Here is a 25,345-nt window from a genome sequence, read left to right as displayed (position 1 = left end):
TTTGGGATCCCCAATTTCATACCTGTGCCAAGTCTGACTCAGGTCCTCTGAGACCTTTTGAGTTTTTAGGATCAGAAGGGGAGGACCAGGTCTTTATATTCTTAGACTTCATCTCCAGATTCCTAGTGTTTCCCAACCTTACTTGATACTGTTTGTTTCTTTATCTAGTCTCTCCCAGATGGGAGAGTGGTTAGTACCACTATGACTACTGGTTATTAGTAACACATCCAACACTTATTCATAATAATCCCTTAATATCTGCCCAGTGCTCTAGAGTTAAAAACCTCTCTTACATATATCATGCCATTTGCAATAACCTTCCCAGCACCCCTTCACCCTCCCCAGAACCAGAGCCAGTCACTTTTCCCTTAGGCTCTTTTGTCTCAGCCCTCTTCCCAGCCTGGGGCTACTACCTGGAAGGCATATTGTTTAACTGTGGCCACAACATCTTTGAACAGGATTCGGGAAGTCAGGGTGTGTCCGTGATAAACAATGGGTTCCCCGTTAGGTCCATCCCATACATCTACCTCCACACAGCGGCACCCTCGTTTCAGGGCCCTGCAAGAACCCCAACCCCAGAAGCAGAAGAGGTCAAGTTCTGACCCTCTCCCCAATGTGGAGAGATCAATGCTCATCAGCACTTACCCATCCACACCTCTTCAAACTATGTACACTGTGTGTGTGTGTGTGTTTATTTATTTTAGTTGTAGATGGACAGCTTTATTTTATTTATTTTTATGTGGTGCTGAGGATCGAACCCAGTGCCTCACACAGGCCAAACAAGCATTCTACTACTGAGCTACAACCCCAGCCCCTCAAGCTATATATTCTTGGATGCTTCTCTGTCCGCTTGAGGATGGCTGCAGCTCTTACACCCACCCCACCCCACTCACAATTCTTTTTAGCCACCTATCACACATTACTTCATGATACTCCTGGTATTCTGGTTGTATATCCCTATACAACACTTGGGTTAGTTAAGCTTTCTGCATATTTACATTTAATTTCTTCCTCTCTGTCTCTCTCTGGTGATAGGGATTGAACACAGGGCCTCACACATGCCAAGAATGTGTTCTACCACTTGGAAGTTTCACTTAATTTTGAGTAAAAGTTCCACTCATTTTCATATCCCTTGAAGCTACTAGTTGAGTTGCTAGCACTAAAAACGTCTTGACTATTCAATCTAATCCATGGTAAATCAATAAAGGCAGCTACCACCTATTAGCTATTGACACATGGATTATCTCATTTAATCTCCACTACAACCTGAAAAGAACAGGTACTGTTATCTCCCTATTTCATAGATAGGGATCCCAAGATATAGATAGTACCAAGTGAGGAAGCTAGGCTTTGACATCCACCCGTCTGACTCCAGAACCGACCTTTTTTTTTTTTGGAACTAGGGATTGAATCCAAGGGCGCTTTACCACTGAACCATAGCCACAGCCCTTTTTATTTTTTATTTTGAGATAGGGTCTAAGTTGCTTAGGGTCTTGCTAAGTTGCTAAGACTAGCCTTGAACTTGCAAACTTTGTATCTCAGCCTCCCGAGTCACTGGGATTACAAGAGTGCACCACATGCCTGGCTGCACCCATGATTTTAACTCCTATGCTGTACTACTTCCTCTTTAACATTTTGCTTATTTGTTCAAAATATTTGTTAGGATCTCTGAGTTCCAAGAGTTTCATAGCTCAGGAAAGAGAGAAATCTCATTTACCCATAGGGTTTCTTTACCATTCTCCCATCAGTCTTCAATATCTTCTTCAAATGTCTCAGGTATCCAGGGTTCCTCAGTCCCAGTTCCCCCCAATATCAAAGTGTTGAAAGCACTACATAAATATCTCTTCAATCCCTGTTATTCACTCACTACCGCCCAATTTCCCACAGATGGTCCCTCTAATGAGCTGGACCCTTTCTCTACTACCACTGCACCGTATATATCCCTCGACGCTGCTCTGGCCACAAAGTTGGTCCCCAACGAGATAAGTATTGTGAGAGGAGCTAATGAAGTAGTGGGTCAGAGGTTGAGTCATATCCTGGTAGATGGGAAGGCAGGCCGGGTTGAAGATGTCTCCATCCTTTGAGCAGAGGTAGCTGAGGAAGCCATCCAAGCTCAGCACATGCCGCAGTTTGCCTACAGTGTGGAATGGGAAATGCTAGAGTGAGCTGCTCTGCAGGGGAGCCCCTCGGCATACCTACAGACCATCCTCCATCCCACTCCCTATGGGGTCTTGTCTTTCAGATGGTTCCGGATCCCAGCTTCCAGATCCCCAACTTGCCCCACCCAGTGTGTGTCATTTCAATCACCCCCACCCACCCTCAGAGATTATTAAAGAGAGCCATTACAATTATTCTAGTCTAGCTGGGCATGGTGGTACACTATGAGTCCCAGAGACTCAGGAGGCTGAAACAAGAGGATCATAAGTTCAATGCCAGCCTCAGCAATTTAGCAAGGTCCTAAGCAACTTAGTGAGAACCTGTCTTAAAATAAAAAGCAAAAAGGACTGGGGATGAAGCTGGAGTTGTAGCTCAGGAGTAGAATACTTGCCTAGCACATGTGAGGCACTGAGTTTGATCCTCAGCACCACACAATAAATAAACAAAGGTTTTTTTTTTTTTAAAAAGAGGTTTTCGGTCTGGCTGGTGAGAATATTACTTTTATAAAAAAGAACTGGTGATGTAGCTCAGTGGCTAAGTGCCCCTGGGGGTTCAATCCCCAGGGCCAAGAAGAAGAAAAAGATCATTTTAAGTCCAGTGCTATCTAATATAACTTTCACAGTAATAAAAGTGTTCTATTCTATGGTGTTGAATATTGTAGCCTTTATATACATGTGGCTGTGAGCACTTGAAAATGTGACTTGTTTGACTGAGGCACTAAATTTTTAATTTTATTTGATATTAGCTAATTTAAATGTATCGTCACAAGAAACTCACAGTTGCCATAATGGACAGCACAGTGTCCAGTCCAAAGATTTAATTTTATAGATGGTTTTTAAAATTTATGATTTTAAATATAAAATTAAAGATTTAATTTTATAATCAAAGTCTAGTGAGAATCACAAAGAAGGTTGTTAGTGACATGGCCAAGGTACCTGTGTTTTCTTCCTATGTTACTTATGATCTGAGGGGTTCTTTCTACTGTCAACACTCCCAAGTGGTATTTTGGGGAACATTTGTCAACATTGCCTTAAACTACCCTCTTGTTGAGGAAAGGGCCCTGTTTCTCCTTCTGTAACTCTCACCCGTCTCAGCATGGGCATCATACAATAGCAACTTGTTAACTGTTAAGATTGAGCATTTGCTCTATGCCAAGGACATTACATGCAGTATCTCACTTAATGTTCTCACAACACAATATGATCTGCTATGAGAAGTTAGAAAACTAGTCGCAGTCGCATACTGGTAAGTGGAGGGACTGGAATTTATATCCACGCAGCCAGGAGTCAGAGTTTTGTCCTGCACCACTGGGCTATGCAATGTTACTGAGGATAATGCTGCTGCAGAGAGGTGCCCTTGAAAGTTAAACAACCTGACTGACATTCTCAGCTTCTTTGCTCCAGGTTTGACAAGGCCTTAGGCAGTAGAGAATGGTAGGATGTTGGGCAGGAAGTTTCATTTTTGCCATTGATAATCCAATTGCTCAGGTAAGTCCATGGTTGCTAGATACTTTGCATGTGCATCTTTTTATTTGATCGCTTATTTTATAAATGAGGAAATTGAGTCTCAGATAGGTTAAGTGACTTGCTCAAGGTTACTCAGTCAATTAGAAGCAGAGTAGGGACTTGAGCACAATTGACTAATAATACACTCAGCAACCAGAATATAGTATCTAATTGTCAAGTGAAAGGGGAGGGACTACTGGGAGTGGTAGGAAATAGAGTAAATATTGTCTTAGTCTATTTTATACTGCTATTGCAGAATACCACAGACTGGGTAATTAATGTATAAAGCACACTGGGTAATTAATTTATAAATTAATAAAGATAATTAATTTATAAAGATTTATTTCTTACAATTCTAGAAGAAATTAGAAGTCCAAGGTTGAGGGGCCTGCATCTGGTGAGTGTCTTCTTACTGTCATCCCATGGCAGAAGGTGGAAAGACAAGAGAACACATGGGAGAGCAAGAGAGGGGAAAGGGGCTTATCTCATGAATTAGTAATTTTTTTTTTGGGGGGGGGTACTAGGGATTGAACCAGGAGCACTTAACCACTGAGCCAATCCCCAGCCCTTTTTATTTTTAATTTTGAAACAGGTTCTCACTAAGTTAATAATAATAATCTTGCTAAGTTGCTGAGGCTGGCCTTGAACTTGCTATCCTCCTGTCTCAGTCTCCCAAATTGCTGGGATTATAGGATTATACGCACCCAGCATGAATTAGTAATATTTTTTTTGTGTGTGTGTGTGGTATTAGGGATTGAACGCAGGGGTACTCTATCGGAGTTACATTCCCAGCCTTTTTTATTTTTTATTTTTTATTTTTTTGAGACAGGTTCTGGCTAAGTTGCCAAGGCTTACTGTCCTTCTGCCTCAGTCTCTTAAGTAACTGGGATTACAAGGTGCAGTGCCACCATATCTGGCTATGATTTGATCAATTTTTTTTTAGTTGTTGATAGATCTTTATTTTTATTTATTTACATATGGTGCTGAGAATCGAACCCAGTGCCTCACACATGCCAGGCAAGTGCATTACCGCTGAGCCACAGCCCCAGCCCAATTTGATCAATTTTTAAGTCCTACCTCTCAACACTGTTGTGTTGGCATTTAAGTTCCCATCACGGGTACTTTGGGGGACACATTCAAACCCTAAGTAATTGAAGTATACTAGATCCTGCACTGAGAACAGAATATCCTATTTCTTAATCCTCTGACATCCTTCTTCAATTTTATTTTCTGAAATTATTGCTTTACAACTCTTGTTCTTCTCTAAACTACCATACGAATCTGGGATCACTGATATTCTAACACTGTTTGACTCTAAGTTCCATGAGGACAGTGTTCTTGTCTAATCTAAGTGCCAATTATCTTTGATATGCAGTGTAGGTCCTGTTACATTTACAGGTACTTGATAAGCATTATCTGAAGTGGTGAATATATGATTAAACAAGGTGGAGTTGAGACTCAGGAAACCTGGATTACTTTGGCTCTCAATCAACTTATCTCTTCCTTATTTTCTAGAGAGGCACTAATTAAAAATTGACCTGGGTTGAATTCCAATTCTTTTCTCATTACCTGTTGACTTGAAGTAAATCGTTTAATCTCTCTCTCTCTCTCTCTCTCTCTCTCTATATATATATATATATATATATATTTTTTTTTTTTGTAATGTATTTTTATATGGTGCTGAGGATCAAACCCAGTGCCTCACAAGGGCTAGATGGTGCTTTTCCACTAAGCTACAACCCCAGCCCAGTCATTTAATCTTTCTAAACCTCAACTTTCCTTTTTATAAAACTGATTTAATAATAGAATACATTCTAACAGAGGATTAAGGATTAGAAGAGAAAAGGTATGTAGCGATATTAGCAAATTATGGAATACTTACCAAAGACCCAATAAAGAGTATAGCCATTGAATTATAAGTTGTAGTGAGAACTAAATTAAGTGAATGAGAAAGTGCCTTGTAAAAATAATTTACTGTTGATGTAAATTTCTCACTCTGAAAGGAATGGAAGGATAGAAACAAGTCTAGAGACAAAGTCAAAGAAAGTTCAAGGATTAAGAAGGTGTATTTTAGCTGCACTTGTTAAATGCTAAATTATTTGCTTCTTCATCATGCCCCTGCCCAGAGCTGTCTAGATTTTTCATAGAGGGACTTAGAGATTCAAGAACACTTGGAGAATTTGAAGAAATCCAAGGAAAGGACAAAAAGCCAGGATTTAATGGGACAGCAGATAGGAACCATGAAGGGGAACTAGAGGAAAAAGTATAATTTGCATAAAGAAAAGGCCAAAGCAAGAGCACCAGGAGTTTTCTGTTGCCACTAAGGACAAAGTTGATATCAAGAAGGATTTTCTGAATGTAAAGAATATGAAATGTGAGCATAGGGGAATTTAATCTTCCTCCTGAGAGAAGATACCTGTCTTATCCAGGCAGGGAATGGCTGTTCGCCTCTTCTAGAGGAACAGTTAAATGAGATGATTGGGCAGAGGACCAGAATAGGGATGGACTCAGTCTCCCATAAATTAATCAAAAGACTGTCTCTGGATCTTTATAATCATGGCCTGTCCCCCTCACACCATGGCTGGTACCTCTGTACACCTAGTTTCCCTTACCACTTTCTGAAGGCTCATAGCGGTCAATGAGTTCCAGAGCAAGGTCAGAGGCTCGCTCTCTTTCTTTCTGCTCCTCTCGAAGGAAATCCACAAATTCCAGCAGGGTCAGTTTCTGCCCATCATCAGAAAATTGTTCAAACATTTCATGCACCTCAGTGCGCTTTGTCAATGCCTGATAGAAATATACAAATTCTTCTCCTTCTAGAGTCCCAGAATTGGACATGTCTGCTTCCTGCAACAGGTTTAGGAGAGAGTGGACAGACATTTCAGTGGGAAAATTTATGACCTTCACTTGTTCTTAAGGACATCTCATTGACACATATATTCAAAGATGCTTCCATAAAACTCCACAGAACCCCTGACATCTTGTGTTCATAGAAGTCACTTCAGTAAGAAAAAAGCAAACTTGCAGCTATATCATTTGCTAGTAGAGAAAATTTCAACCAAAAAGAGTTCTTCTTCCCAAAGCTCCCTAGGTCAGGATATACTTCCTTCTATTACTTATATTCCAGTTGGGGTTTGTTCTAGGCACCTATGAAATTCTGGCCACAAACAGAGAGGTCCTTGAGGTCAACATAATCACATATTGTTATTTACCTTTCATGGGATTATGACTCATCTTTCCAACAAGACTAAATGGTAAGAATCATTCCCTACACTTTCCACTGAGCCTGTCATGATGCTAGGGCACACAGTATGGATTCAACAAATGAATGTTGCTGACTGGCGTCAGATGCCTGCATGTAGATGGTTGGCTCCTGCAAATTCTTCCTCTGCAGACTCACCTGAAAAAGACCAAAGGCATATTCTTGGTCCATTTCCACATTCATCAGACGCAACAACCGCCGAACTTCTTCGAAAGTCATCCGACCATCTTGGTTTTTGTCTCCACGCTGGAACAAATCACTCAACCATCCAGGTCTGAGTCAAGGCAAAAGCACTGTATGTATGTGTTTGTGTGTCCAGAAGTATGTGCATGTTTATCCATTGACATCCCTCCCCTGTCTTTGTTGCCAGTCCCATGCCAATCCATTCCCCACACAGCTTTAGAATAATCTCTCCAGACCAACAATCTATCTTGTCACTGAATGGCTCAGGTACCTGCAGGGACCTCTCTGCTGCCTGAAGAAAGAAACTCAAATTCCTTAACATAGAAATTAAGATTCCCTTCACCCCTTGGATCTTATACAACACAGCCTGTTCAATATATCTCTGTCTTCCTTGCACTTTATAGCTAGACTCAGCAACTCCCTGCTCTCAACTTTCTCTCTTGCTCCCCAATTTCCTATCTCCAGACCTTTACTCATTCTGTTCTCCCAGGCAGAAGTGCCTTTCCCTCCTCCACTCATCATGTTCCAATTCTTCCATTTTTCAGACCCAGCTCACAAACTCTTTATTCCCTGAAGCTTTATCAATACACTCTTAAGTAGAATGAAATATCCTTCCTTTGAATACATACAAATCATCTAAGAACGACAATTCTTTGGAACTTAGATTATTTATATCCTCCTCTCCACTAACTGAAGCAATATCTGTATCTCATTAATATTTGGAACCCTAAAGCTTTGTATAGTTCCTGAAACATTCTGTTTAATAAGTGATTAATGAATGAATAAGTGAACTGGTGTACAATCCAGCAATCTAGAAGTTGTCTATATCATTGAGCCCTCTAAGAAATGGCTTCCTGTCCAATAACTATGGTATCCCTATGGTAGTAAATGCTTTTGGATCTTCTGTTCAGCTTTCAGGAGCAGTGCCTTATTTGCACCTCTGTCTCTCACTGTCCCTTCCTCCAAATCCTACAAGTCCTCATTCATGCCAAACTCTGTGCCATCCCTAGCATTCATTTCTCCTTCAGAATCCTCAGTTACACTTAACCTAAGATGTCTCAGCCCATACAATCTGGACCCTTTAGCTTTCCTATCCCTCACCCCTTCCCATCTTCCCTAGCTCTGTAATATCTGGCTTCTTCAGTGATTCCCAGTCCCCACCCTGACTCCAACTTGTTGATACTGGTCCAGCCGCTCCTTTTGGTCCATGCTGGTAACAAGGTCCACCAAAAGCTGGAGTCCACGCATCCAGTTCTGGGCCTCCTTAACACTGTTGGCAATCAGATCCAGGTTGGGACGGCGGCCATGGAAGACAATGGTGAAGCCCTGCTCCAGGGGGAACTCATCTGCCAGGCTGCGCAGCAACTCAGAATCATGACCTTTACGCACTGTCTCCACATCGGAGATTGAGACTGCCAAAGAAGCAGGTGGGAGCACTGAGAAAGGGGTCCAATAAATTGTAGGGGCTAAGGGGCAAGGACCAGTGCCTACTTCTTCATGAAAACATAGAAAGGAGGAACTCCAGTCTCTGCAGACTGAGTCCCAAAAGGTGTAGTACAGAGAGACATAGTAGGGTTCCAGAGCCCATGTGAATCACTGCAGTTTGTTTCTATAGGCAGCTGGGCAAGGGACCTGTGCTATGGATAGCAAGATGTAATTTCCAGTCACAAAGTTAGCAGAGTGACACAGATCAAAACAACTTAATTCTTCAGTGTCCTCATCTTAAATAAGAATAGTCCTTTCCATGGTCAGTCTAAATAGTGATCATAGGAGGACTGGCAGGAATGATAAAGGAGAACACGCTGAAAAGCAGTTACAACAAAGCAGCTCATGCTCACATTCAGATTTGAGGGTTTCTTCTTTCCAGATGTCTGGAGGGAGTAAAAAAAAAATTCTTCCACTCCTTTTATGGAAGGGGTGGTGAGGACTGTGAACTTTAATTATGTCTCTAAAGCAGACTCTCTTAAATGTATCCTATGATCAAATTTATAGTGCTATGCCAGGTGCAGTGGTGCATGCCTATAATCTCAGCAGCTCAGGAGGCTGAGGCAGGAGGATCACAGATTCAAAGCCAGCGTTAGCAACTTAGTGAGGTTGTAAGCCATCTAGTAAGACCCTGACTCAAAACAAAAAAATAAAATAAAACAAAAAAGGCTAGGAATGTAGATCAGTGATTAAGTGACTTTGGGGTCAATCCCTGGTAAAAGGGATTTTCTAAAAAAAGAAAATATTGTTTTTCTTTTTTTAGAGGCATCACAAAGAGCTTGGCCAATAGGATGAACACTGTTATTTTTTTCTTCAGTACTGGGGATTGATCCCAGGGGTGCTCTACCACTGAGTTATACCTCCATGCTTTCTCTTTTTTATTTTGAGACAGGGTCTCACCAATTTGCTCAGACTGGCCTTGAACTTGTGATCCTTCTGTCTCAGCCCCCTGAGTGGGTAGGATTATAGGTGTGCCCCACCACATCCAACTTTGATATGTTTTTTTATGTTTTAAAAATACATAATGGGGGCATTGTGGCTCAGTGGTAGAGCGCTTGCCTCACACATGTGAGACCCTAGGTTCGATCCTCAGCACCACATAAAAATGAATAAGTGAAACAAAGGTATTATTTCCAACTACAACTAAGAAATAAATACTGGGGCTGGGATTGTGGCTCAGTGGTAGAGTGCTCGCCTGGCACGTATGAGGTCCTGGGTTCGATCCTCAGCACTACATAAAGATAAATAAATAAAGGTATTGTATTTAACTACAACTACAAAATAAATATTTAAAAATAAACAAATAAATAAATAGATACTAAAAACTAAAAAGTACCATAATGGAGCTGGGGTTGTGGCTAAGTGGTAGAGCACTTGTCTAGCATGTGTGAGGCACTGGGTTTGATTCTCAGCAACGCATATAAATAAGTAAATAAAATAAAAGTCCATGAACAACTAATAAAAATATTTTTTAAAAAATACCATAATGGCTAACATTTATTAAATGCATCCTGGTTTCAGATCCTGTGCTAGGTATGTGCTTTACAAATCAACTCATTGAGTCTCTGTAACCTAGTAGGTAGGTACTGTTTTTTTTTTGTACGGGAGATCGAACCAGGGTCACTTAACCACTGAGCCACATCCCCAGCCCCCCCTTTTTTATATTTTTTATTGTAGATGGACAGAATACCTTTATTTTATTTGTTTATTTTTTTTATGTGGTGCCAGGGATCGAACCCAGTGCCTCCTGCATGCTAGGCAAGCGCTCTACCACTGAGCCCAAAACTCTGGCTCCCCCAGCCCCCTTATACATTCCATTTAGAGAAAGAATTTCACAGAGTTTTTTTAGGGCCTCGCTAAGTTGCTGAGGCTGACTTTGAACTAATGATCCTCCTGTTTGAGCCTCCTAAACCACTGGGATTATAGTGTGTACCACTGCACCTGTGGGCAGGTATTGCTTAATACTCATTTTACAGATGAGAAACAGAAGCTCAGTTTAATTAAGTAAGTTGTCCGAAGCCACTCCTTTAGAAAGTAGAAGAGCTAGGATTTTAATTCAGGCAGGCTGATGCCTAAGGTCATGGTCTTATAATAACAATAATAAAAAAAATATAGCCTATGACTTATTGAATCTTACTTAGTGTGCCAAGACTCAAGTCCTTTATATGCAATATTAATTTTTTAAAATATTTTTTAGTTGTAGATGGACCCAATACCTTTATTTATTTATTTATTTATTTTTATGTGGTGCTAAGAATAGAACCCAGTGCCTCACACATGTGAGTCAAGCGCTCTGCTTCTGAGCCACAATCCTAGCCCTGCAAAAACTAATTTAATCCTCCATAACAGCCTTACAGGAGCAAATATTATCTATGATCTCCTTGCACAGGCTCAGATACAGCCACAGTGGGACAGCACAAGGGCATACTATTGTAAGACTCTGGTATCTCCCCTACCCTCAGGCTGCCAGGTTCCTCTGGGACCTTCCACCCTTGTGCCCACCCGAAGCTATCCAGGTCACTCACAGGTGGGCTTTTCACTGCCCCTAGCCTGACGAGCATGCCAGACTGTCATGCCATCATTCTGAAGTCTGAAGTATCTTGGCTTCTTCCAGCTTTTCGATCTCACCTTGCGCATCAGTGTGCCTTCTTGCATTTGCAGCAGGTCCTGATCAGTGGTCAGCCCTGGGACAAGAAAAGCAGGGAGAGATAGCCAGTGGAGAGGGGAGAGGGCCCAGAAGGAGCTCTAGAACAGGGGTCCAGTCTCCTTTCCTTTTCTGGGCTTCTTCCTAAGCCCTCTTCTCCTGAAAGGGTACTCACGGTCTTGTATCAGGGATGCCATCACTCATTGGTCCGCCAGCTGGCGCCAGAGTCACCTAAAAGAAGCAAGAGAAGGAAACCGCTGTTTCCTTAGTGCGCAAAATATATGGGTCAGGTACTTCATCTCCATAGTCAGCTATATTTTACTTCTAATTTGAGGTTGGTGACTCTGAGGCTTAGGTAGCCTAAGAATCTTGCCTCAAATTTCATAAAGATCAGAAATTTAAGGCTGGGATTGTAGCTCAGTGGTAGAGAGCCTGCCTAGCTTTTGTGAGGCACTGGGTTCGATTCTCAGTACTGCATATAAATAAATAAAGATGCATCAACAACTAAAAATATTTTTTTTTAAAAAGATCAGAATTTAAAATCAGATATATCTTGTCCCAGAGCCTCTGCTCTTTCCCATGGCTATTCCTAGGAAAGGCTAAACAAGGGCACCTACAACCCACTAGGTAGCTTTGCTCCACACTTATTCTCACATCCTCATCTTGCTGGTGACCCCTTTCAGAACCTGGACTCTCCCCACACCCTAGCTGTCTCTTCTTCAGGAAGAATCATCCCAGCCTCCTCTTCTGGAAACCCTGTCTGGCTCCTGAAGAGCTAGGACAGAGCACTTCTTGAGTCTCTGCTATAACACTTAGTTGTATTTTTCTGCCTTCACATTGTAGAGCATGTTTTATATTCTTTTACATAGCAGTTATTCTCACAGTTTTTAATGGAGTGATTAAGTTACACAAGTCTTGGAATTACATTTTCAAGTTTACTTACTAAAAAAGGGCACATCCTTTAAGATATATGCTACCCAATTTATATGCTGGCTAAACTGTCCTAGTTGCTAACACAAAATTCCCTTTAAAAGAACTAGAAGCACTGGGAGCAGTAGCACACTTGTAATCCTAGCTACTTAGGAGGCCGAGTCAGGAGGATTGCAAGTTTGAGGCCAGCCTGGGCAATTTAGCAAGACCCTGTCTTAAAATACTATTTTTTTTAAATTTATTTTTTAGTTTTAGGTGGACACAAAATCTTTATTTTGTTTTTATGTGGTGCTGAGAATCGAACCCAGTGCCTCATGCATGCTAGGCAAGTGTGCTACCACTTGAGCCACAGCCCCAGCCCTCAAAATACTATTTTTTAAAATGGCTGGGGATATAGCTCTGGTGGAGTGCTTGCCTAGCACTCATAAGGTTTACTCCCTAGTACCACACACATGCACACACACACCCAAAAACCTACAATATTTAATATGTGGCCACTTTGATTCTAGTACTACCCTATAAACATATTCAATCCTGACCAAATTGTTTTGACAAAGCTTATGAAACATAAAGCGCTCTTTCTCTCTCTCTCTCTCTCTCTCTCTAATGAACAAAGGACCTACACTTGAATAGAAGCACTTTGTGTTTCTTAATTAAAACATTTAAAAATTTTGCCAGGGCTGGGGATGTGGCTCAAGCAGTAGCGCGCTCGCCTGGCATGCCTGCAGCCCGGGTTCGATCTTCAGCACCGCATACAAACAAAGACGTTGTGTCCGCCAAAAACTAAATAATAAATATTAAAAAAATTCTCTCTCTCTCTTTAAAAAAAAATTTTTTGCCAGGCATAGTAGTGCATGTCTGTTATCCTCAGGTAGCTGAGGCAGGAGGTAAAGCAACCCTGGGTTCAATCCCCAGTATCAAAATAAAAAAATAACTTTTGACAGTGATGAACATTTAAAACAACCTTACTCAGGAGGCTGAGGCAAGGGGACCATAAATTCAAGGCCAGCATCAGCAAAAAAAAAAAAAAAATAAATAAATCTGGGGCACATACTGCTATGCTGCCATGGTGGCACATGCCTGTAATTCCAGAGATTTGAGAGGCAGAGGCAGAAGGATTGCAAGTTCAAAGCCAACCTCAGCAACTTAGTGGAGCCGTCAGCAATTTGGTGAGACCCTGTCTCAAAATAAAAAATAAAAGGGCTAAGGATGTGGCTGGTTCAGTGATTGAGCACTCCTGGATTCAATTCCTGGTACCAAAAAAAAAAGGGGGGGGGTGTGGGGGGTTGTGGCTCAGTGGTAGAGCGCTTGCCTAGCATGTGTGAGGCATTGGGTTTGATCCCCAGCACCACATTAAAAAAAACTAAATAAACAAAATAAAGGCATTGTGTCCATCTACAACTAAAAAGGACTGGGGACGCAGATCAGTGGTAGAGCACCCCTGGGTTCAATTCCCAGTATTGTCAAACAAACAACATAAGCAGGGTATGGTGGTCCATGCCTGTAATCCCAGTGGCTCAGGAGGCTGAGACAGGAGGATTGAGAGTTCAAAGCCAGCCTCAGCAATGGCGAGGTGCTAAGCAACTCAGTGAGACCTTGTCTCTAAATAAAATACAAAATAGGGCTGGGGATGTGGCTCAGTGGTTGAGTGCCCCTGAGTTCAATCCCTGGTACTAAGAAAAAAGAAACAAAAAAATCATATAAGCTACTCCAGATTTTATAGAGGAATAAAGTAGGAGGTTCAGAAATGTGATGTGACTTGTCTGAGGTCACACAGCATATTAGAATTCTGTCTCTCTTTGATGAGAAGAAGAACCTATAAAGTCACTCGAAAGTGATTAGGTATTCAGGGAGAAGGTGGGGATCACTGAAAATGCCCTGACTAGAGGACCTAAAGATGCCTTTCTAAAAAGGTAACAGATTGAAGAGGGAATGTTGGGAAGCAGTTTCTTGGGAGAAAAACAGTCTTATGACAGTTGCAAGAATAAGATATTTTTCTGGCTAAGGCTGGCTATTGTGTGTCTTGGGTAAGATCAGAAGAAACCTCTGAAAAGAGGAAGGGATTCCCAGGGCTTCCTGAGAGACAGAGAGAGATATTTTTATCTCCATATCCAGGTGGAGAAGCACAGTATGAAATAATCTGAAACTTAAAGAAGTTAAATCAACATTGAAGTAGAAAGTGATAGGTCTCTCTTAAAGTTCTTAGGGGTCAAGGTTGAAGTATAATCTTCAGTGGTATCATTCTGCCTTTGCCTCTCTTTGAACTTCAGCTCCCATCTGTGGGGCATAGAGACTCTGGGGTGGAGCTAGGGCCTGGGAGAAGACAGAACTACCTTCATTTATACCTCTGATCAGGAGCCTCAATAATGTCCTACAGCACGAGAAACCTGAGAACACAGGTCCTCTGCCTAGACACCCTTATTTGATAGACTATTTCCTCTCAAACCAGCCTTAGGAAACCCTCCTTTGTCAAACCCTGGGGCTTGTCCTCCCTCACCCTAGCTAACTTTGCTCCCATTCCCGAATTATTATTCTAAACCTGTATCCAGGTGACATATGGCTATAAGAGCACCAGCTTTAATTCAGGGAGCTGCAGAATGTCAGAACTGGACTTCATTCTTTACAGAGGAGGATTGAGTACTAGAAAGATTGGTGGATCTGTTGGGGTCATTTAGTTGAGTTGCAAAACTGGGACTAGAACCGAGGTCTCCATATAACCAATCAGAGAGCTTGCTGAAACTCTGCCTTATTCCAGAAAGCAGGTCAAAGTGAGGTTAGGGATCAGTGAGAGATGCTGATGTTTAATCTCTCCTCTTCATCATCCTCTGTTTCTCTTGTAACCCAGAAAATAGCTTTTCTTTTCTTTCTTTTCCCCATCCCATGCCTGATCTCATCCTTTCCCTTTCTTCCCAGCTCACTCTTCTCTCTTCTGGTCAGCCTCTTTTTGCTCTCCTCTTCTCTCCATTACCTCTTCCTGTCACTTCCCTCCTCTGTCTCCACTAATTGCCAATAGTTCTGATTATCATTTCCTTTGAGGATTTTGAGACTATGGTCCAGGAGGAAGGACACTTGAGTTTGGACACTCAGTAGCATATCCCTCTGCTCAGCGTCACTTTTCCCTGTATCCTAGGAGATTGACTAAACAAAGTGCCCAGAGAATGTGAGTTAGAACCTAGTGTTCTAGGTCTTGGTGTTTCTTCTGTGTCTGAAAGGAAAGAATTTTACAGCTGATGCAGATGCAGTGTGGAAAAAAGGAACCAAGGGTTTGTGAGTGGGGGCACTTAAGGGCACAGAGACTGAAAACTGACAGTAAGAAAGATTAAGTTTTCAATGTTATCTCTTAGACATGTATGTGGAGACCTTAGAGGATACAGATGGTTGCCTGGATACTACAGGTATGACAAAAGACACGTAAAATAAGATGGGAAGTAACCTTGGGCTGCAGAACAAGATTTAGTTCTCAACTACCAAGTGTCTTCATGTCACCTAAAGACGGACTTTAGCAATGTTGCCATTGGTGCCAATGACATTACACTAGGAGTCAGGATGTCTCAATTCTCTCTGAGGGGCAGGAAGAAAGACAATCATTTTGACTATTCCCTTGCTTCTGAGAAGATTATGTCTAGCCTTATGTCATGGATTATGTCTAGGATTATGCCATGTAAAAAGGATAGAATGGCTCTAGTCACAGGTCACAGCTCTCAGAATGTTAGAACTTGAAGGCTCTTTCATAGCACATATAAACCAGGGTTTCACGGATAATTCAATGTCCCAGGGAAAGTGTCTTAAAATAGAGAATCCTTAGCTCCCACTCCAAAATCTACCAGATCAAAATTTCCAAGGATGGGGCTCAGTAATTTATATATATATATATATATTTATATTTTGGTGGTGGTGCTGGGGATTGAACCCTTTGTGCATGTGAGGCAAGCACTCTACCAACTGAGCTACATCCCCAAGTCTGGGGAGCCCTAAACTTTCTCCTAATACAGATCAAAAAAGTTATGGTCTAAAGTCCCAGGGCACAGTCTTCTGGTGTATCAAGAAACTGTCCTAGCTACCTAAGCAGGTGAAGAACAAGGCACAGAATTCAAACCTGCCTCTTTCCTAGGAAGTCTCATAACTCCTTGCTACCAGGAGTTTTTCTGCTTCTCCCTGGGTCTTGGCCAGTTCTCCTTTGGAAACTCTCAAGGATCTATTAATAAGTCTCTGCTACAACTTGTCTACTCCAGTTCTTTCTTCTCTTATTGGGGTGGACTCACCGCTGAGAAGTGGCTAGGGTCAGCACTCCTGGCCTTGGATAGCTAAGAGGTTCTTCTTTTTATTTATTTAGTTAGTTAGTTTTCTGCGGACACAACATCTTTGTTTGTATGTGGTGCTGAGGATCGAACCCAGGCCGCAGGCATGCCAGGCAAGCGCGCTACCACTTGAGCTACATCCCCAGCCCCTAAGAGGTTCTTCTTAAAAGGAGTGTTGACACCGGGCAAAAACTAGAAAAGTCAAAGAGGAAGACACACTGGAGAGAACCAGGTGGAGGCAGCACTGTGGGCCTTTGGGGTGGGGAAAGTCAGGGCAAGTAAGCATCCGAAGAGCAAAGTAAGGCAGTCACGTAGGGCAGAGCATGGGCAGAGGCTGACCAAGCCTCCTGGCCCTTACCTGGGCAGGATAGCCGTCTTGTGTCTATGAGCTGTGCCCTCCTGAGCTCTGTGTTGATCTCCACCGTGGGGTAAGAAATCCCCGCCTGGCTCCTTTTCTTCTTTGCTCTCGCCTGCTTCCTTCCCTCTTCTACTGCAGTCTGCTGTTCTGACTGGCAGCGTTACAATCCGTTAGAGTCCAAGGAAAAGAGTAGGGTGGTGAGAGGTGGGAGCACTTTTCTCAGTCCAGCCCATTCAACTCTTAAAGGCCCAGGACACCAGTTACTCGAGGTGGGGGTGGGGTGAGAGAAAAGGATTAAGATGGATTTGACAACCATCTCCAGAGAGGAAAAGCCTGGCTGCTGTCTCTTATCTTGATCCCGTACCTCCCCCCATGGCCCCAATCCGGCAGAAGCTCTCAAAATGAAACCCAAGGAATGTCTGAATTGTAGTGCTCCGTGAATCACAGCTTTTCATTCTGACCGGTCTCTGCATGTAACACAGCTGCTTTCGCCCTCATTTCATCTGGCTGCTTTCCACAGTGTCTTTCCATCGGCTTGCTCCTATGTCTCTGCCCCCTGCCTTGCAGGGCACTAGTTCTAACTCTGTGGCACAGAAAAAGGAAGAAACAGGATGGGAAAGGAGGAAGATGAGGAGAAAGGAAGGAGAGGAATGATCATGATGTGTAGGGGGGCAGATAGTGTTTATGTATATTTAAGGTACTCAAAGGAATTTCTTTAAAAGAATGCACATATTGGGTTAGGGATGTGGCTCAACTGGTAGCACGCTCGCCTCACGTACGTGCGTCCCGGGTTCCATCCTCAGCACCACACACCAACAAAGATGTTGTGTCCGCCGAGAACTAAAAAATAAATATTAAAAAAATTCTCGCTCTTGCTCTCTCTCTCTTTAAAAAAATGCATATATGAATATATGAAACAATTCCCCTCCCCTCCCCCCTTCTTCTTCTTCTTCTTCCTCTTCCTCTTCCTCTTCTTCTTCTTCTTCTTCTTCTTCTTCTTCTCTCTCTCTCTCTCTCTCTCTCTCTCTCTCTCTCTCTCAACAAAGATTGAACTCAGGGGCACTTAACCACTGAACCACATCCCCAGCTCTTTTATTTAGAAACAGGGTCTCGCTAAGTTGCATAGGGCCTCATTAAGTTGCTGAGGCTGGCTTTGAACTTGTGATCCTCTTGCCTCAGCTCTTGAGCCTGGCACACCTGTTCTTTCTTTACACTTATTCATTCCTTCTACAAGCATCTGTCCAGTGCCAGGACATATGTGTATGTTTACAAAGGGGTGGGTAGAGATGAAGCTGGCTCATGATGTGTAAGAACCCAGAGCAGCAAGGAGTACAGACCAGAAAGATACTCACTAGGAAAGAAGCTCCTTACAAGAGTGGCTGAATTGGCAGTTGAAACAAAAACCAAGAATGAGGAAAGGGGACCAGATTAGGACAGGAACAGGGAATTGTAAAGAGCTTTATGATCATGACCCTATACTGCACAATGAGAAACTGAAGCCCATGGAAGTTTACACAATGACCTAGACTCCTGTGTCGGCAATGGAGACGACCAGCCCCATCATGAATCCCAAACACTGTGAGCTAAGATCTGCTTTTGCTCTGTCTTTGGAAGACAGTGGGATATGGTTCTTTCTGGACCAATGGATGACCGTAAGGCAGTTAAGGGAACAGGGCAGAGCCCTGTACTTGAATGTCTATGAGATCCTTTTTCGGTGAGGTGAATTTTAATCATAGCCACAGAGGGAATCAGCTGTGTGAAACAGTGGGATTCAAGTGTGCTGAGATCAGGCTGTCTCTTGTGGTTCCCTCAAACATCCTTCAACTGCCTAATATTCTTCCACTAGTGGTTATTTATAGCTAAACTTTTAGCACCATTAAAATAAAATCCTCAGGGCTGAGCTTGTGGATCAATGGTACAGCGCTTGCCTAGTATGTGTGGAGCCCTGGGTTCAATTCTCAGCATCAAATAAAAATAAACAAAATAAAGGTATTTGTCCATCTACAACTAAAAAATAAATAAATAAAATCCTTCTAAGTAATGGCCATAAAATAGAGAGGAAGAAGGTGTTGTGATGGGATGAGGCACATAACTTGGCTTTTGAAATAGTGGCTAAGTTCTACTTCTAGTCTTGAGTGCTAACAGGGGACTTTATAATAACTACTAAGCCAGACATTGTCTTTATGTAGTTTTCTATATCTGTGTTATATTTTGCAAATACAGGTTTTCAAACTTTGCAATTTTTTTTGAAGCCTTTGTGGTTTTAAATAATTTATACCTAGGTTAAGTTGATCATGCTCTTTACTGATAGGGGAAGAGAGAATGAAGGGAGGGGAGGCATTAAAAGGGAAACCATTCTTAGGGAATAAGGGTGTCAAAATGTAAGCTGTGCCGAATTCAGATTTGACTTAACATAGACCCTGTCTTCCATGCTTGTCGTTTTCTCGTTTCTACTTGCTTGACATCATTATCTCCTTTTTCTGAGCTTCACCTTCATATCCCCCCTCTTTTATATCACTCCTCTTTTAACCCCAGGATTATATTCATTTGTGTCTTTCTGAGTCATTATCAGCTCAATGCTGCTCAACCTCCTTTCCTTCTGGGTGATCTGTGAGGGATGCTATCACACATCCTGGATTTTCTGGGAGAGCATAGATTTCAAATATTAAATTTCAACATCCTCATTAACACACCAGTACTCCACAGTCCATGGATCTGATTTTTGGACTTTCACAAAGTTAAATGGCTCCCAAGACTGCTTAGAAGGCATGCCCTTAGAAAGTAGGCATGATTCTCATTAAATCCAGAGAGAGAACAGATGGCCGCAGGCACAGGAACTGTCCATCTGGTTTGATAATTCCTATTTCTGCAAAGATCCTGGCCCTTCCCCCCACTGATGTCTATTATTAACAGATTCAGAAACCTGAGCAGGGCAGCAGTAGCAGAGGGACTTTCTGGGAACAATGCCCAGGAAAGGCCTAGAAGGCCTAAACTGAAATGAAGAAGCAGCTGGCAGAGGTAGACCTAAACACAGCACTCTTCCTCCGCCACTCAGACCTGCCTAGACCCTCCTCTAGACATTTAGGGCAAATGACATCATACATAAACACCTTTGCTTCTCAGACATTCCAGCTGAAAGTTTACGGCAAATTCCCCAGACTATTCAGCCAAACTACTCAAATTACTGAAATGAATGGTGGTAAAAAAAAGTAACTCAAAATATCAAATTCCATTTTAAAATCATAAATATGAACCAGGTGTGATGGTGCACACCTGTAATACCAGTGTCTTGGGAGAGGAGACTGAGGCAGGAGGATTGCAAATTCAAGGCCAGTCTCAGCAACTTAGTGAAAGCTCTGTCTCAAAATAAAAAATAAAAGACCTAGGTATATAGCTTAGTGGTAAAGTGCCCCTTGAGCTCAACATCCAGTACAAAACAAAACAACAATAACAAACCAAAAATACCAGAGAATAAGGTGATAGAAGGCAAAATTGAGTACAAATGATATAATATTCCATGCCAAGAAATTTAACTTTTAGAAAAGAGCATAAAACAAAATATAAGTAGATACTTTTTTTTTTTTTTTGCTTATTTTCACAGTACTGGGGATTGACCGAGGGGTACTCTACCCCTGAGCTATCACCTATTCCCCCGTCAGCCCTTTTAATTTTCAAACAAGGTCTTGCTAAATTGCTTAGGCTGGCTTTGAACTTTTCTCTTGCCTCAGCCTTCAGAGTAGCTGAGATTACAGGTATGATCCACCAAGCCAAGCTAGCATATGTTTTTTATAAGTTATTTCTACAAAAAGATTGAAAGTTAAAGGAAATTAAAGAAAGATATTTGGGAATAGTAAGACTCCATTTTTTTTTGGTACTGGGGATTGAACCCTCTGAGCTACATCCCCAGCCCTTATATTTTGAGACAGGATCTCACCAAGTTGCAGTTTCATCAAACTTATGATCTTCTTGCCCCAGCCTCCTGAATCACTGGGATTATAGGTATGCACCAGAACACATAGCTTCCAATTTTTTAAATTCAAGATTATCTTGGCTGTTCTTGCAGATTTTAGAATATGTCAATTTTCACAAAAATATACCTGCTGAAATTTTACTTAGAATTGAGTTTAGTCAGCAGATCAATTTGAAAAATTGGGCATCTGTATAATATTTTTTTACAATCCATGGAAATGATTTATCCTTCAATTTTTATAGGTCTCTACTTTCTTTCCAGAATGTTTGTTTTTCATTAAAAGGTTCTTACATCATTTGACATACCTATTTCTAACTACTTGATTTCTTATGTTACTATACACTATATATCTTTGAAATATCATTTTCTATTTATTGTATTTCAGGAATATGTAATTGATTTTTTGGGTATATTGACTTTGTATTTTGTGATTCTGTTAACTTTGCTTCAGTTATTAATTCTGAGAGTATATTGATATTGATTCTCCTCCTTTCTCCTCCTCTCTCCTCCTCCTCTTCCTTTTTTCCCCCTAGTACTAGAGATTAAACCAGGGCTGCTCTACCACTACATCCCCAGCCCTTTTTATTTTATTTTGAGACAGGGTCTTGCTAAGATGCCCAAGCTGCCCTCAAATTTGTAATTCTCCAGCCTCAGTTTCCCAAGCCCCCAGGATAATAGGCATGCTCCACCATGCCCAGCTGTAGATTCTTTTGGATCATATATGTACACAACCATTTGTCAGCACATACTGAGGTTTTGTTTGTTTGTTCGTCTTTTTCCTTTATAATAGCTTATATGTGCTAACTTATCAAACTAAATTAAGGAGTGCCTGGACCTGTGGACATCCCAAATCACATTAAGAACACTTGACACTGGAGCTTATCAACATCACCATATGCAACCCCCTCACCTAAGACCTCTCCAAGACTGGACATGGTGGCACCCTGATTCTGTCACCAGGTCACTTACCAGGAAAATCACCACAGCGACGAAGCTTGAATTTTCTTTTCCACTGGGTTTCAGCAAAGCACTTTTTCTCCTGCCTGTGATAACCATGCATGGCCCACTCCAAGCTGACACTCTGAAACTGTCGGTCTAGACCCTCTGTTTTGACAACTTTGTGGGACTGGCTCATTAAAATCTTTTTCTGAGTTGGGCACAGTGGCACACATCTGTAATCCCAGAGGCTAGGGAGGCTGAGGAAGGAGGATCGAAAGTTCAAACCCAGCCTCAGCAAAAGCAAGGCGCTATGGACTTGGGTTGCCTCGCATGTGTGAGTTCCATCCTCAGTACCACATATAAATAAATAAAGGTATTGTGTCCATCTACAACTAAAAAAAAAAAAAAACTGGAAAAAAGAATGGCAATTTGAGTCTTTCTGTTGCATATATATGTGTATATGTGTGTGTGTGTATATATATGTGTGTATATAATTTCATTGTGTGAAGTATGATGTGTGACTAGAGTTCTAGATATTAGAAATTAAAATTGGAATAAAAGACTTTCTTATGTTTGCCTGGTTTATGACTATCAGATGACCCATGAGTATTAAGTGAATTAGCACTGAAAGCAGTGTAACCTGTGAATTGTTATTCAATAAATTGACATCGTGGAAAGACACAAACTTTGGTCTATTAATAACATAGCTATCTCATGAAATGATCATAATACTTTTTTTTTTTTTTTTTTTTTTGCAGTAGTGGGGATTGAACCCAGGGGTGTTCTATCCCTGAGCTATACCCCCCAGCCCTTTTTTAGCTTTTTAGAAAAAGCTAAACTGTGGCGTGGGGCCTGGGACTTGCCATCCTCCTGCTTCAACACTAAAATTACAGGTGTGAGCCACTGAATTCAGCTGTTGATACTTATTAGATTAAGAATATAACTTTCTATCTTTCTATTCCTGGTTTTCAAAGTGATTTTTTTTTCCTTCCAGTATTGGGGATCAAGTGCAAATCCTCAAGCCTGTTAAACCCATGCTCTACCACTGAGTTATATATCCAGTTTCTTTTTAAAAATATCATGGATGAGTGTTAAATTTTGTAGTGTTCTTCATGTATTGTGTGATCTTTTGCCTTTTATGTTGACTATGTGAATTGCATTAATTGGTTAAGTACTGAATTGATCTTACATATATTTTTTTGGTACTGGGGATTGAACTCAGGAGCACTTGACCACTGAGCCACATCCTAAGCCCTATTTTGTATTTTATTTAGATACAGGGTCTCACTGAGTTGCTTAGTGCCTTGCTTTTGCTGAGGCTGGCTTTGAACTCGCAATCCTCCTGCCTCAGCCTTCTGAGCCACTGGAATTACAGATATGTGCCACCATGCCTGGCTAATGATCTTAAATATTTAAAAAAAATTTTTTTTAGTTGTTGGACACAATGCCATTATTTTATTTTATCCATTTTTATATGGTGCTGAGAATTGAACTCAGTGCCTCACACATGCTAGGCAAGCATCTACCACTGAGTCACAACACCAGCCTTGATCTTGATTTTTAAATAAATCCAAATTAGATCTCATACTGTTTTTTTTTTTTTTTTGGCAGTAGTAGGGCTTGAACCCAAGCGCACTCTTACTGATCAACATCCCCAGTCCTTTTTATTTTTTGTAATATATGTATTTATATATGTATACATATACATATGTATATATATACAAATATATGTATACATATTTAGTTGTATCTGGACATAATGTCTTTATTTATTTTTATGTGGTACTAAGGATTGAACCCAGTGCCTCACACGTGCCAGGCAGGTGCTTTATACTGAGCTCCAACTCCAGCCCTTGATAACAGGGTCTTACTAAATTGCTGAAGCTGGCCTTGAACTTGCAATCCTCCTGCCTCAACATTTCAGGTTTCTGGAATTACACGTGAGTCCCAGAGTTTGGCTTGTCTAAAGCTCTTGATCCTTCTGCCTTAACCTGGCCAATAGCTTGTGTATGTAGATTCTGCCTATCTCCACAATAGAGATTGGACCCTGGTTTTTGTAATGTTACTGAGAAGGTTTAAGGTGGCAGGATAATGATTCTTCACAAATGAATTGCAATCTATTTGTTTTTTTTCTATTTTCTGGGAACTTACAAAAGATTGGTGACTGTAAGATAAAAGCAATGTACTTTTTACTTTTCTGTGTGTGTGTGTGTGTGTGGAGCTGGGGATTGAACCCAGGGACTTGTGCATGTGAGGCAGGCACTCTACTAACTGAGCTATACCCCAGCACTACTTACACTTCTAACGCTATTTATTTTCCTTTCACCAGCCTACTTGGGGCTTATCAATTTTATTGATGTTTTCCAGGGACTCACTTCACTTTAGTAATTTTTTATGTACCTTCTATTTCACATTATTATTTTTGGTTCTAGGACTGAACCCAGGTATGCTTAACCACTGAGCCACATCCCCAGCCCTTTTTGATACAGGGTCTTGCTAAATTGCTTAGGGTCTCACCAAGTTTCTGAGGCTAGCTTTAAAACTCATGATCCTCCTGACTCAGTCTCTTGAGCTGCTGGGACTAAGGCATGCACCACTGCACCTGACTCCTACTTTTTGAATGTTATTCTTTTCCAGTTTTTTGACATGAAGTCAGCTTTAGCCTTTCTTTTTCTGTAATGTGTGACTATGAGGTTATATACTTCAAAAAACACTACTAAATGCTAAATGCTTCAGGTTCTGATAATGTCTTCATTATCAATTTAATTCAAAATACTTTCATTTCCTATGACCTCTTTTTATTTTTTTCCTTTAACCCACACGTTTAGAATCATAATGCCTAAGTTCTAAAGAGGGACTTTCCAGTTCTTTCTTTTTAGCTTGATCCCACTGCAGTCTATGGTTTCAGTTCTGAATTTTTTAAAGCTTACTTGATGGTCCAGTTATGATCAATTCTTGTACATGCTTTAGGTTCAATTAAAAAAAAATGCAGGGCTGGGGTTGTGGCTCAGCGGCAGAGCACTTGACTCGCACACATGAGACCTTGGGTTTGATCCTCAGCATCACATAAAAAAAAATAGGTGAAATAAAGGTATTGTGTTCAACTACAACTAAAAAATATTTTAAAAAATAAAAGAATATGCATGCTATTGGTTAAGAGTGCAGTGTTTGATGTATGTCAGTTAAACTAGGTTAAGTGTATAACTAAAAATTTCTGCTTGTTATTTCTGCTTTTGAAATAAATGTATCAAAATACTTCTCCAAAAAATTAAATTCCACACTGTATCAGGAGGGCAAAAAAGATCTCATTTCACTCTATGATTCCTTCAAATGTTTCCTTTTTTGATTCTGAGGATGGAACCCCAGGGCCTTGGCATAGTAAGTGTGTGTTCTACTGATGAGCTATGCCCTCAGCCCTCCTTCCCTTGCCCCCAGCCCTCCTTCCCTTGCCCCCACACTGGAGATTGAAACCAGGAATACTTTTCCTTTTGAGCTCTTTGAAAATTTTGAGATAGGTGTCACCAAGTTGCCAGGATAACCTTTAACTTGTGATCCTCCTACGTCAATCCCCCAACTAGCTGGAAATACAGGCATGCACACCTTGCCTGGCCATCCAT

The 25,345-nt window shown here is 41.3% G+C and overlaps 1 protein-coding gene across 10 annotated transcripts in view; it reads right to left on the bottom strand.

Annotated features, from left to right (window-relative positions):
- Positions 1–17,510, bottom strand: part of Plcd4 (phospholipase C delta 4) — a 39,004-nt gene extending 21,494 nt beyond the window's left edge. For 4 of the 10 annotated variants that reach the window (XM_048808553.1, XM_015481383.2, XM_015481382.2 and 1 more), the window contains exons 1-8: positions 16,820–17,508; positions 11,409–11,464; positions 11,115–11,273; positions 8,288–8,516; positions 7,060–7,189; positions 6,275–6,506; positions 1,933–2,134; positions 414–558 (exon numbers count right to left, since the gene is read on the bottom strand). In XM_048808553.1, coding sequence (XP_048664510.1) covers positions 414–558; positions 1,933–2,134; positions 6,275–6,506; positions 7,060–7,189; positions 8,288–8,516; positions 11,115–11,273; positions 11,409–11,430 — 1,119 coding nt within the window. In that variant the 5' untranslated portion in view covers positions 11,431–11,464; positions 16,820–17,508. Of the gene's footprint in view, positions 1–413; positions 559–1,932; positions 2,135–6,274; positions 6,507–7,059; positions 7,190–8,287; positions 8,517–11,114; positions 11,465–16,819 lie in introns of all 10 variants that reach the window. The other 6 variants (XM_048808554.1, XM_048808555.1, XM_048808556.1 and 3 more) reach the window with 4 other exon arrangements.
- Positions 17,511–25,345: the final 7,835 nt, after the last annotated feature.

The sequence above is a fragment of the Marmota marmota genome, unplaced genomic scaffold (assembly GCF_001458135.2).
Source record: "Marmota marmota marmota unplaced genomic scaffold, marMar, whole genome shotgun sequence".
NCBI classification, from domain to species: Eukaryota; Metazoa; Chordata; class Mammalia; order Rodentia; family Sciuridae; genus Marmota; species Marmota marmota.
This window is presented reverse-complemented; position numbering and strand designations above follow the sequence as displayed.